The sequence below is a fragment of the Adiantum capillus-veneris genome, chromosome 8, assembly GCF_014529385.1.
Source record: "Adiantum capillus-veneris isolate H3 chromosome 8, ASM1452938v2, whole genome shotgun sequence".
Classification (NCBI taxonomy): Eukaryota; Viridiplantae; Streptophyta; class Polypodiopsida; order Polypodiales; family Pteridaceae; genus Adiantum; species Adiantum capillus-veneris.
Window position 1 is genome coordinate 27,427,091 of NC_140938.1, and position 14,150 is coordinate 27,441,240.

Sequence of the window (14,150 nt, forward strand, 5' to 3'; positions counted from 1 at the left end):
GAGGTGCACCTTGCAAGTGTCATATTTATGTCATCCTGGTTTAGTTCCATAGCCATTTTGCTTACTCCACTAGAAATGTTCTATATGTAGAGATAAAGGCAATATGCCACTGTTGGGGAATGGGGTGTATGTTTACTTCCATTTTTGTGGATGTAGGTTAATACCATAATACACAAATTCTCAATGGAATAAGACATTTGACGTAATGGAGAATAGTCGCACTTCTTCAACTTCCTTGAGCATCTACGAAAGCATTAATACATATTTTTCACCAGTTTCTCTGACCAGTCCAGCTAAACATGCTGGCAATGGTAGGCCACAATCATAGTTTTTTCCATATGTTTCCATACAATAGACACACACGGGTATGGAAGTATGGTTGGATTATGTTTCAACCCTAGAACACGAAACATACATGACCCTAATTTCACTTTTGAAAAAACACAAATAATTATACATGGTAAGCACTCATAGCACCCTAAAAATATAGAAATGTTCATATCTTACTTGGAATTACTACAAATTTCATTATCATTAATCGCGGCATCAACCTTATAAGCTTAAATTTTTCATACAACTAACCATACGAGTATATGTTAGCAACTATGGCCACAATATTAACATCTATAACAGTCATAGCTGAAAAACTTGAGTTCTATCAAAAAATGACTTTTTAGGCCAAGGCCATTACAAATTGAGGATTACTGAAATACTTAGGGCTGTCACTCAACTTAGGATTCTTAATTGCAATGTCATCAAGCCAAGTTGGGCGAAACCAGAATATGTAGGCTTCTCACACGAATATGATTCGAACACATTGAGGTGAACAATACCACTAATGTTTGTATATAGGCTTCTCACACCAAATGGTAAACCATAGTAACAATTTCAAGAAACGTAGAAAAGATTCAGACTTACAAATGCGAAAAAAACTTCCCAACGCGTAAGCTCATGAACACTGAGTGACCTTGAAATTCAGTGTCTGCTTTACATAAAAAGCTCAGTACATCCTTTGAAGTGAGGACAGTGGTCTATAGGTACAAACACTTGGGGAAAAGGCTATATAACACTCTACAAGAACCATCAATTTTCTTAAAAGAATAGGAAGTTCAGAAAATTCGATGCTACCCTTCCAGCTGTCTCTAAAAGCTTTGCTTTCGTGCAGGCACTTTATGGACGAACTACGAACAGGAAACTTCACCGCTGTATGACCTTGTACCGTCCTCAAGTCTTTCACAAAGTATACTTTACAAGACACAACTCCACCCAGAACTCTTACAGCAAGTCCATCAAGGGAGGCTGGCTCGAAGGTGCGTTGCTGCTCGATTGAGGGGAGCGAATGGGTCGTATGGGATTCCTCCCCTTGCCTTTTCCCAAACCTGCAGGTGGAGGAGCAAGTTTACGAGGTCGCGACTCCGGTTGAGCAGACGCAGATGGTGCTAACAGTGCACCAATGTTGACCTCATTGTTCTGACTGTTAATGCCGCTTCGCTTATCCCCAATGTTTGGAAACAATGAGCTGGTTGAAGAAAACTCGTTTAAGGAGGACGACTTTGGTCCTGCAAGTACATTACCTGCACCAACCACACTGCTACTTTTCGGAGGCGGCCAATCAACAAAGGGATCAAATTCCTCAGGTGTTGGCATTGTTCCCACATTACTCTGTTGCCCATTCGAGCGTGAGCCTGTAAACTGATTACTCAGAATAGACGTAGAGGTCATGGGAAACACAGAAGACATTGCCTGTGAAACTGAAGTAACAGGTGGAGGCCATTCAAAACTAGAAAATAATGTATCTGCCTTCACTCTTCCAGAAGTATTCTCTGTAGCAGCAGCCTTTGTGCTTTGAGCACTAGATACAGGTTTGGAGAGCACCTGCAGATTTTCCATTGATGAAGCCTTCGATGCGATGACTGAGGCACTACCCACCTTGCCAACAGAAGCCCAATCATCCACCCCCCATGCATTGCCTGCCTTTGCTGTAGAAGACCCATACCCGTTTTCAGTGATCTTGAAGCCATCTACACCACCCTGAGCAGTTGCAGCATATGACGTTGGTCCATCAGCTTCATTAAGAGTGACACCACGCTTTTCTTCAATCTTCCTGAAATTGCGCACAGAGAATTATTAAGTAAAGATTCTCTAGAAGCTTTGGAAGCTTAGAAAAATGAGCTTGAACAATGACTCTCTGACAAGCTTCAAAATTAATCAGCACCAGAAGCAAGAAGTTTTGCAGGACCTTGTGCAACTACAGGCCCAGAGTGATAAAGGTTGGTCGAAAAAACACTGGAGCCCTTTTCATACTCCATACAAGTTTGAAAAAGTGTGCAGCACATTGCTGTATCACCATTTGATCATGAGAAGCAATATTTGAAAAGGAAAAACTCTTATAGCAACTACCCAATTATTATATACTTAACAGAATCTCTCTCTCTCTCTCTCTCTCTCTCTCTCTCTCTCTCTCTCTCTCTCTCTCTCTCTCTCTCTCTCTCTCTCTCTCTCTCTCTCTCTTTGTGTGTGTGTGTGCTTTCTAAAGGCTTTAGTGAACTATAGTCTATGGGTGAAGGTCGTTCAAATTTTATGGCTTGACAAGTGTGTGGTATGTGGTTCGAAGACCCATTCTCAATATCAAATGGAAGAGAAACCTGTTGAAACCGGTTGTATCTTATACGAGAACTTTGGTCGCAATGACGGAGATGCAAGATTTGGTTTGTGAAGTCGACATTACGCACAAACATTTTTGAAGTCAAGCTCAATGCAGTCAAACTTTATGGCTACCTATTTGATCAGTGCATGAAAAATAGCCTTAATGGTAGGAGAGACAAATATGGACGCTCCCTGGAGAATAGATTTTGCTTCTTGCTCGAAGTGGTCAAAGTAGTATCAGACCTGATATATCGACATAAATTTCAAACCTATTTTTACATATTCAGTATCATAGCTTTGTTTTGTCTGTCCAATGTCAATTATCTTCTAAGGCCTTGTTTTAGCTTAAGTTATTGTCATGCCAAAAAAATCTTGTACGGGTTGGTTATAAACACTGCCACGAAAGCAAAGCGGTAAGACCTCCCATTTTTTTGTTTGGTCAAGTTCTTGTTGTCTCACTCTGATAGTTGTCTGAGGGAAGTGACACACACCTATGTTGTTGTCAAGGGGGGGGCTTCCACTCTAGTTTCAAGTGATTGAACTCTACCATGGTCTGTATCGAGTCCATTGTCAGTGGTTTGGGCTTGACGGGGTGATTTTGTTGGGTTTTCCAACCGAGGTCAGTGTTGTCATTAGCCCGTGGAAACATGCCATAGGGCATGCAGTTACGTCTCAGTCTATATGTGGAGATTGCATGGAGTTAGCATGGCAAGATAGTCTTATATATGTAAAGCTTTTCCACAAATACAATAATAGCGAGTTCTATTATTGTGTCGTGCTGCTCTCTCTCTCTCTCTCTCTCTCTCTCTCTCTCTCTCTCTCTCTCTCTCTCTCTCTCTCATTCTCATTATCCCTCTCGTTTTCTGCCACACACAATCTCGCCATGGCTAACCTACATTACCATCCTCCCTAGGCTTTTTTCCCCTTCATGAAGTTCTCTGTAGCTCCGGGGTCAAAGAAAATAAGGGCTTTCAAGCTGTTGACTTTGCCATAAGCTCGGCACAACTCATTTGTACTTTCAAGGTGTATGCCATAGATATCAGAGACTAGTCCAATAGTGGATTCTAGCTCTCTTAGCTGGAGGTGACCCTTGGGTTCTGTCGACCGTCGGTTTCCCTGGTCTATCAGTGCCATAGGGACAACCAGAATGGTGATGCCCTGTTTGAAAGCATCCAAAGCATCGGCCTTCTTGTGATAAGGTGTCTTGTTGTTGAGGCGTCAAACAAGGCCTTTGCATTTGACTTTCACGAGACTCTCGGGAATTTGTTCGTTGTTGCCGAGAGTTCTAGGTATTGGCCAGAGATTCTTCTGTGGTAAACTCCAGCTTTCCCTTCAATAGTTTGTAGCCGACCGCGGCATGGTCCATAAGCTCTTGCATAGTTGAGAGAGACTACTTATAACCGGCCTGTACACCGTAGAGGGCGGTACTACCTCAATTACCTGTTAACTTTACACAGAGCACTGCAAAGAAAAGAGATATTGAAGTGGGGGCATAGATGCACATTACACCCAACCAAGGTATCATCAATCTCTAGAGTAATCCACGTCGCTCTACCATGTACTAAAGTACCATGATCATGTACACAATGGCGCCAAGTATGTCCCACAGAAATGCATACACCATTGCTAGAATACTGTTGTCGAATCGCACTTTCCCAGAATGTATGAGAATCCCCCGGTAACACATCTACAATAACCACCTATACATAACTTGTGCTCCTGCACAAGGAGTATATCCACATCTCAGTCTACATGAGAACGCAAATCTCTATGAAGCAAATTCTGTATGGGACCACTAATGCTAGTGTGATGCAAGCCCCTGACATTTCAAGTGACAATATGTAAATCCATGTGTAAACCAAGGATGAGTCTAGAACCTAAAAGGCATACATCAATCGTGTCAACCGCTACAAGATTGTTGATCAATGTCGAGCTTTCTTGATCCCTCGCCAAAGCCGTGGAACAAGAGCCAATGGAAGCGCATCCTCATCATGTGGTAGTGGTTGTCACAAAGTGATGACGTGGCTGCCCGCTCTGCAGGAAACCCTAATTTGCTGAAATCCTAACCCTAACTGCAAAAAATCAAAAACCCTAATTTGCTGAAACCCTAACCTAACTGCAGAAAATCAGAAACCCTAAATTGCTGACGTGGCGAGGTTGACACGTGGCAACTGTACGGACACCTCCGTGATTTGCGGCAGATTTTCCGAAAGCCAGTTTAGCTGCAGTTTTGGGCATTGCTTTTTCCCCGCAATTGGGAGAGAGAGAAAGCCTCTTTGCTTTATTTTATTGAGAGAGAGAGAGAGAGAGAGAGAGAGAGAGAGAGAGAGAGAGAGAGAGAGAGTCTGCTTTATTTTACAAAGCTTTTGAGCTTTCTATTTTCAGCTTTTGGGCTCTGCTTTTGGCGTCCCTTGTACCTTTAAATATGTGAGCAGGCCTCTCACAACTCAGAGCATCTGGACGCAGAGTCTGAGTGTGAGCGCCTGCCCGCATTCTTGTACTTTGAACATAGATTAATATAAAAACAAATACCGAAAGGGGTGCCAGACTTTGGGGGCAATATCTCTAGGCAAGGAACCCCGCCAGGCCAGCGTCGAATCGATTGTGAACTGTGAACTGTATTGAAGTGGTTATTTGTGCTGTCGCGGTAGATTCTCGACTTGGAGTGTCCAAGTCTGTTACAGTGGTATCAGAGCACGGCCAATTTCTCTTCTACAGGAAATCCGATCCCTAATTTTTTTTTCCAAGGCACCTATGGCTTCAGGCAAAGATCAATCGACTCCCTCTGCATCCGGAGATGCGGCAAGGGATCACAACGAAGATTCTGGCAAGGAGTATGGCTCGCCTCGGCCTACTCAAGCGGAGCGTCAAGAGATGGAGCGTCGTCAATTGATTGGCGATGCAACAAAGATGATGCTCAATTTTGCGAAGGACCCAACATTTGCAAAATATATGAGCGAGACTTCTTTTCAGGAAGTGCATGCGCAATGGCAGAAAACCACACCACCACCCCCCAAACCCGCTCTCAAGAAACCTTTTGCTCACAAGAAATATTAAGAGAAGGAATTAGAAGAGGTGGTTGATGCACGGATTGCTCAGCTTTTTGACGCGCAAAACAAAGCTAAAAAGCAGAAGAAAGGCACCGACTTCCCGGCTATTTGGGTCGTCAGTCAACATTTGAAAAGGCAAAGAAACAGAAGAAGCGTGTTCGATTTGAAGAAGTATTCAATTCTTCTTCTTCTTCTTCTTCTTCTGACAGTTCTTCTAGCTCATCTAACTCAAGCGAAGAAGACCGCAAAGGCAAAAAGCGAAGCAAGAAACAACGCTTCAGAAAGGGCAAGAAAAAGGCAAACAAGTCTAAATCTCGCCCAGTGAAAGACAATTCCACAGAGGACTCGTCTACAGACAGTTCAAACTCTGACCACAGCAACTTTTATGCAAAGAAGAATTTTTATAAAGCCAACCAATATGACTTTCTGGAAGATAATAGCAAGAAAGTCCGAGAGTTTAACGAAGGTGGACACAGTCAATTAAATTTGACACGTTTTCGGGATATAGAGATGCTTCGAAGGCTGTCTTTTATACAGCAGTTTGACATCGCTTTCGCGAGAGGACACTACTCAGAGCACTCTAAGATTCAAAGAGCTGCCTCTTACTTTAAGGGGAATGCTCGAACTTGGTGGTCCATGCTTCTTTTAAACAAGACTGCGCCAGTTAAATGGCTCTAATTTAAGAAGCTTTTTATTTCTTCTTGGCTGACTCGAGAGTATGAACGCGATATACGAGCTACTTGGAACCATCTTCGGATGACCAAGAAAGATACAGTGGATGCTTATTGCGAGAGATTCTGGAGCTCTTTTCTACCCGCCTCTTCATTCAAGAAGATCTCGTTCAGAGAACAGATTGAGCGGTTTACCTTGGGTCTACCTACAGAGATCCAAGATCACTGCTTGGAACAAAAGTCAGCTTCTATTCAGGAGTTGATGAGTCATGCAAAACGGGGTTTTGCCATTCACTCTGGCAGTCTGACCTACCCCACCGATGAGGTCATGACACACAGAGCCGAACAAACTTCAACAAATGAAAGTAGAAAGAGAAAGAGCAACCCAAAAAAGAAGGAGGCACGACCCAAGCTTACTCCTCGGGAGCGGGCTTGCTTCATCAGGGAAGGGAAGTGCTTTGGATGCACGGAAACTGGACATATCTCCGCAAAGTGCCCTAAAAAGGAACACAAAGAACAGAATGACAAGGAGGACGAAAGGCCTAAGAGTTCGAGAGGAGCTGAGGAACGTGGAAGAAAAGGCAAGATGAAAACAGGACTGGTTCCAGATTGCGTGGGTACCGATTCCAGCACGATGGACGAGAGTACAGAACTTTGTCGAGCTTGGGGCAAAGTGAAAGACCAAGAGGTCCTGATCTTCTTTGATGGAGGAGCCAAGGCCAACTTCATTTCACCTGAATTGGTGGCGTGGCTCGAGATCACTCCCGACCGGATGGGACCACTTGCGGAGGCAGTTCTAGCGGCAGCCGGCAGGGACGTAGCCATTACACCTGTCATTGGCAAACTTCGTTTGCAATGACGGGGGTGTTTAGGGCACGCGGAGTTTTACGTAATTGCCTTGGAAGGTTGTGACGTTCTACTCAAAATCCCTTGGTACCACAAGAACAATGCTGTGGTTGACTACCGAGCCGAGAATGCGACTTTTACAAATGAAGGGCTCAAAGATTGTACTCGATGAACTTCAGTTTCTTTACTCACTTTTTGGGAGATAACTGAATGATGAATGAAGGTCGAATATGTTTTGACCTGAACAAAAGAACGCCAAGATTTTCTCCACACTCATGCCAATTGCTTTTCAAAGGGCCTGTCAGGCGAGTTACCACCCGCTCGTCTTGAAGATCATACTATTGATTTGATACCAAGAAGCACACCACCGAACTGGCGACCTTACTGTGTGAGCCGAGCCCAGAATGAAGAGATTATTATGAACCAAGTGAAAGACCTCTTGGAAAAGGGTCTTGTCCAACCTAGTACTTCACCGTATTGCTCTCCAATGTTGTTGGTTTTGAAGAAAGACGGATCTTGGAGAATGTGCATCGATTATAGAGCTCTCAACAAAATCACCATCAAGAACAGATTTCCGATTCCGAGGATCGATGATACACTAGACAGATTACAGGGATCCTCGTGTTTTAGCAGGATTGATTTGAAGGGTGGATATCATCAGATCAGAATCGCGTCGGGAGATGTCTACAAGACAAGCTTTCAGACGACTTTTGGGTTGTTTGAGTTTTTGGTGATGCCTTTTGGCTTAACCAATGCTCTTGCAACATTTAACCGGATGATGGACAGTATTTTTCGAGAGTACAGGCTATTTGTTGGCACTTTCTTTGACGATATCATTGTTTTCTCCAAGGATGAGGCAAAACATAGAGTATATCTGCTTCAAGGTTTTCAGGCATTACGAGATCACAAGTTAGTGATTAATGCAAAGAAAAGTGAATTTCTCCTACCAGAGACACTTTTTGCGACACATTGTGTCAGCACAACAAGAGTGCAGATCGATCCGGCCAAGATAGAGACTATCCGTGATTGGCCCGATTTAAAGAATGTCCATGAAGTTGGAAGCTTCTTGGGATTTTGTTCGTACTATAGGCGGTTTATTCGAAAGTTTGCAGAGATTGCTTCCCCTTGGCATATCTTGACACAGAAAGGAGTCTCTTTCTCGTGGGGACCCACAGAAGTGACTGCCTTTCAGACTTTGAAAGAGAAATTGACTATGGGACCAGTTTTGACTTTGTCGGACTTGCAGAAGTCGTTTGAAGTGTATTGTGATACTTGTGGTCGTAGTCTAGATGCGGTCTTAATGCAAGAAGGCCAATGTCATTGCCTACGAGAGCCGATTGTTGTCAAGGCCGGAATTGACAGCATAGATTTGTGAGAAAGAGCTTTTGGCGGCTATCCATGCTCTTATTCGTAGCGACATTACCTACTCGGAGCCGATTGTACGGTTTTCACCAATGATGGGAGTTTACGCTACTTCTTGTCACGGAAGCAGCTATCAGAAAAATCAGATGCGGTGGGCAAACATCTTGTCACAGTTTACTTCCGTATTGTCCATGTGCAGGGAGAGAACAAATTGGTGGCAAATACTTTGTCCCGAAAACCGTTGGTTCTGGCTCTTTCCGCGATACATCATAGGAACTTCGAGGATATGGTCGGTCATTACGCCACAGAACAGATTTTGCAGATGTATTCAATTGTATACAGAAAGGGGAGATAGTAGCGGACTATTCCATTCGGGATGGCTACTAGATGAGGAAAACCATGTTGTGCGTTACACAACCATTGAGGGAAAAGGTTATGACCGAATGCCATTGTCTGCCTTAAACACGTCACCGCAGCATTGCTACCACCTTGAAAGAGGTAGAGAGATACTTCTTTTGGCCGAGACTCTAGAAGGATGTAAAAGAGTTTGTGCGCAGTTGCTTGGTATGCTAGAAGGTCAAGTTTGACAGGCATAAAGCACAGGGATTGTTACATCCTTTACCCATACCCACCCACCCCTGGGAAAGTATTGCAATGGATTTCAGATTACATGCCATGCCTGAGACGATTGTCTCCGACAAGGACCCCAGGTTCACGAGTTTGTTTTGGACGGCTATTTGCGAGAACATAGGCACGCGGTTGCAGTTCTCGTCATCGTTCCACCCGCAGACTGACGGGCAATCAAAAATTGCTAATTCAGTGGAACACGTTTGACTCTTTGATGGGGAAGATGCCATTTGAGATTTTGGAATTTGCTACGAAAGTTCTACCCTTCCTTAGCGCGAAAGATAAGATTTTCCTTTGAAGCCGACCAATTCACGAGGGACTTGGTCCGAAAGGCTTTGCAGAAATTTCAGGAAAGACAGAAATACAGCAAATCGCCATCGCCGCGATTTGACATTGAAGGAGAATGATTTGGTGCTATTACTTTATGGGAAGGCACGCTCGAGAAAGAAAAAAGGGAAAGGAGCGGCTTCTTTGAAAGCTTAGCATGAGATAGTGTGGACCTTTCCAGATTTTTCGAAAAGATAAAAGATGTCTCCTTTGGACTGAAGCTACCAAAATACTTAGAAGATTCACAATGTTTTTCATGTGAGTCTCTTGGAGCCTTTTGAAGGCGATGTGCCCAATGATGGGAAGCCAGATGTGCAACCCGAATTGGACGAAAACGAGCAGATACTCGTTCCAGAATAGAAAGTGGCACAGAAAGAAAGAAAGAAGGTAAAGCCAACCGACGGTTCTTGGTTAAATTCAAGACCTACTTCGCATTGGATGCGAAGAGAATGGAGGAGGAAGACCTAGCAGATATTCCTCGGAATGTGAATCTTTACCTTGAAGCTTTTGGTTTAGCATAGTCTACTCCAAATGAAACCCAGAATTCAGCTTGGCCGGAGATCTGGTGCAATGGGTTTGCACAAGAGGGGAGTTACTCCGCTCCTTTGTCAAGAGATGCCTCGATTTTTTTTTGAATACTAGAGTCACTGATGTCTCTTTGAGCTTCACGGATATTGAGAGCTGACAGTATTCTGCTGGATGACTTTATGAAATGGCATTCCGGAATATGAAACTGATTGGTTCTTGACTTGTTTTTGAGTGCAGGAACTGAAAGACGAAATGACTGCATCATTTCGGTCTAAATGATCTCGAATAGACATGGTTGCAATAGGGGTTAGTCAATCTAAATCATGGTGTAAGATCCGAATGAATGTTGAATGTCATGTGATGTCCTGTGATATCCTCTGATGTCGTGTGATGTGCATGTCGATTGGTACATGTGCTAGATGTGTGTTCCTAGTGCGTCGGTACTAACAGTCAGTGTCTGCTAAGACAGTTTATGGCCTCTGTCTATTTTGCAGGCGTAATCAAGGGCGATTACAATGCTTTCAAGAGGGGGGTATGTCACAAAGTGATGACGTGGTTGCTCGCTCTGCAAGAAACCCTAATTTGCAAATCCAAACCCTAACTGCAAAAAATCAAAAACCCTAATTTGCTGAAACCCTAACCCTAACTACAGAAAATCAGAAACCCTAAATTGCTGACGTGGCAGGGCAGACACGTGGCAGCTGTACGTACGCCTCCATGATTTGCGGCGGATTTTCCGGAAGGCAGTTTAGCGGCAGTTTTGGGCATAGCTTCTTGGGCATTGCTTTTTCCATGCGATTGGGAGAGAGAGAAAGCCTCTTTGCTTTATTTTACTAAGAGAGAGAGAGAGATCCTCTGCTTTATTTTACAAAGCTTTTGAGCTTTCTATTTTCAGCTTTTGGGTAAATCCATGTGTAAACCAAGGATGAGTCTAGAACCTAAAAGGCATACATCAATCGTGTCAACCGCTACAAGATTGTTGATCAATGCCGAGCTTTCTTGATCCCTCGCCAAATCCGTGGAACAAGAGCCAATGGAAGCGCATCCTCATCATGTGGTAGTGGTTGTCACAAAGTGATGACGTGGCTGCCCGCTCTGCAGGAAAGCCTAATTTGCTGAAATCCTAACCCTAACTGCAAAAAATCAAAAACCCTAATTTTCTGAAACCCTAACCTAACTGCAGAAAATCAGAAACCCTAAATTGCTGACGTGGCAGGGCTGACACGTGGCAAGTGTACGGACGCCTCCGTGATTTGCGGCGGATTTTCCGAAAGCCAGTTTAGCTGCAGTTTTGGGCATTGCTTTTTCCCCGCAATTGGGAGAGAGAGAAAGCCTCTTTGCTTTATTTTATTGAGAGAGAGAGAGAGAGAGAGAGAGAGAGAGAGAGAGAGAGAGAGAGAGAGAGAGAGAGAGAGATCCTTTGCTTTATTTTACAAAGCTTTTGAGCTTTCTATTTTCAGCTTTTGGGCTTTGCTTTTGGCATCCCTTGTACCTTTAAATATGTGAGCAGGCCTCTCGCAACTGAGAGCATCTGGATGCAGAGTCTGAGTGTGAACGCCTACCCGCATTCTTGTACTTTGAACACAGATTAATATAAAAAGAAATACCGAAAGGGGCGCCAGACTTTGGGACCAATATCTCTAGGCACGGAACTCCGTCGGGCCAGTGTCGAATCAATTGTAAACTGTGAGCTGTTTTGAAGTGGTTATTTGTGCTGTTGCGGTGGATTCTCGACTTGGAGTGTCCAAGTCAGTTAGAGTGGTCGTGGAAGCTATCCTGTGGCAAAGGAGCGAGCAGCTGTGAACCAAGAACCAAAGTAGTCAAAAGAGCATCCCATTGTGGAGACTGCTTCCGACTTCGACTATACTCGCATGGTGTGAGGGATCGAATGGTATGGTCCACAGATAGAACCATTGGTAAAATATAACAGTCCTCTGTGTGTAGCTATTGTATAGCTCCTATGATGTTTGCCACTCTGTCTGTAGCAATGCATGATAGAATGCAACATGCACAAGTCTGGATAGCCTGCAAGGTGTTGTGAACAACAAAATCCATCACTCAAACTTTTGTCCATGTCTCCCTGTATCACGAGACGGGCACCACGTGCCAACTGAACAACTTTAAGCACTTCAAAGTTCAAATAACAATTGAACTGAAAGAGATAGACGACACGAGATGGGGAGTGGCCGAATTCCACCCCAAGAGAGCATTGGGCCCAAACCTTGGCGCCCCTTTCGGTATTTCTTTATATTGCTTGAACTCAGTACAATGCCGGTACTGCACTCTCTGCACCGTATTGAAGCGTGCCAGAGAATGAGCCCTCTACAGATATTTCAAGGCCCTTGGCCTTGAAAAGCAATTACAAACTCAAAAGCATCTAGTCCAGAAAGCATCTTGCCAAAAAGCTGCCATCACAGAACACGGGAATTCCGTACACTGCCACGTTAGCACATGTCAACGCAGAACGCAGAAATTCGTACACTGCCACGTCAGCACCTGTCAACATGAAATTCGAGCCATGTCAACGTAAAATGTGGGTTGTCCGTACAGCTACTCAACGACTACCTTGTCACTCTCTCCCCCCCCCCAACAAATAAAAAGCTACGGGCCATGAGTTTAGAGGATTGGTACAACCAAACGCTCCCCAGACCGCAGCCTGCGTCGCTTGGAGGTTCAAGCATACAACCAAACGCTCTCCAGACATCTCGTCTGCGTTGTTCAAAGGGTTTTCCAGCCTACAACGAAACACTCCGCAGACATCCTATCTGCGTCGTTCCGAGGTTTTCAAGCATACAATGAAACGCTCCCAAGACATCCCGTCTGCGTCGTTCCGAGGTTCAAACAATAACAAAACAGCATTTCTCAGTACTCCACCCAAAAGTAAAAATCACCAATCATTGAAACCAGTCAAACAATTCAAATCGGCACAAAGACAGGTTCAAAACAAATACCATCCATTTCAAACAAATTCCAAATAGGATCACAAAACAAATTCTCAAACAAAGTTGAAACTTGAAAAAAAGCAATCTCGACATCAGTCGAGCTCGAAAAGACAATCAACTTTCCGTCCAGAAACCTGCACCAAAATTAGGGTTAGATATCTTCCATGAGGTTGTAGCAGGCCGCAGCATGGTCCATAAGCTCTTGACTAGTTGAAACAATCCTCGACAGACAATGTTCCTTAAACTCAATACAATGCCGATACTCCACCCTCTCTGCACCTTCGTATTGAGCATGCCAGAGAATCAGTCCTCTACACATATTTAAAGGCCCTTGGCCTTGAAAAGCCGTTACATGAAAAGCTTCAAACTCAAAATCATTTGGTCCAAAAAGAATCTTGCAAAAAGCTGTCATCCATACACTACCACGTCAGCACATGTCAGCGCAAAACGTGGAAATCCATACACTACCACGTCAGCACTTGTCAGCCTGAAATTCGGGTGTCTGTACAAATGCCATGTCAACATGCCAACGTAAAATGCGGGCTATTCGTACAGCTGCCATGTCATCGGTTTTCCACACTAGTTGAGTGTGTGTGTGTGTGTGTGTGTGTGTGTGTGTGTGTGTGTGTGTGTGTGTGTGTGTGTGTTGGGGGGGGGCTCCGCTTTATTTAATCTCTTTAGGTCACTTAGGCCCCATTGGACGGGGTCCCATAAGTTGGTGGGAATTATCCTTAAAAAAATAAGCCACTCGGTAAGACTTTGCAAGTTGGTAAACCTTCTTCTACTGCTTCTGCTTCTTCACTTAGGGTTTAGGCCCCTCGACCGGGATCTGAAGGTTGACTCCGTTCTTCAGTGACTTGACACATCAACAGTTTGTGACACCGGGCAGTAAAAGGTAGGGAGAAGGAGAGCATGGGACCCTGCCTACTACTTAGTAGTCCTCTATGTGTAGCACTGTATAGCTCCCATGCTCTATGCCACTCTGTCTGTAGCAATGCATGATGGAATGCAGCCTGCCCAAGTCTGGATAGCCTACAAGGTTTGGCGAAGATCAAAATCCATCACTGAAACTTTTGTCCATGTCTCTGTGCCGGCAAATGGTAGGGAGAATATAATCGGCCTGTACAACGTAGAGGGCGGTACTATTTCAA

General features: G+C 44.2%; 1 protein-coding gene across 1 annotated transcript in view; it reads right to left on the reverse strand.

Annotated features, from left to right (window-relative positions):
* Nucleotides 1-946: 946 nt before the first annotated feature.
* The window catches only part of LOC147451845 (kinase family with ARM repeat domain-containing protein), a 102,336-nt gene continuing 89,132 nt past the window's right edge, over nt 947-14,150 (reverse strand). Inside the window, exon 14 of the mRNA XM_086517717.1 lies at nt 947-2,104. Within this exon, the coding sequence (XP_086373843.1) occupies nt 1,276-2,104 (829 nt within the window). The 3' untranslated portion in view covers nt 947-1,275. The remainder of the gene's footprint in view (nt 2,105-14,150) is intronic.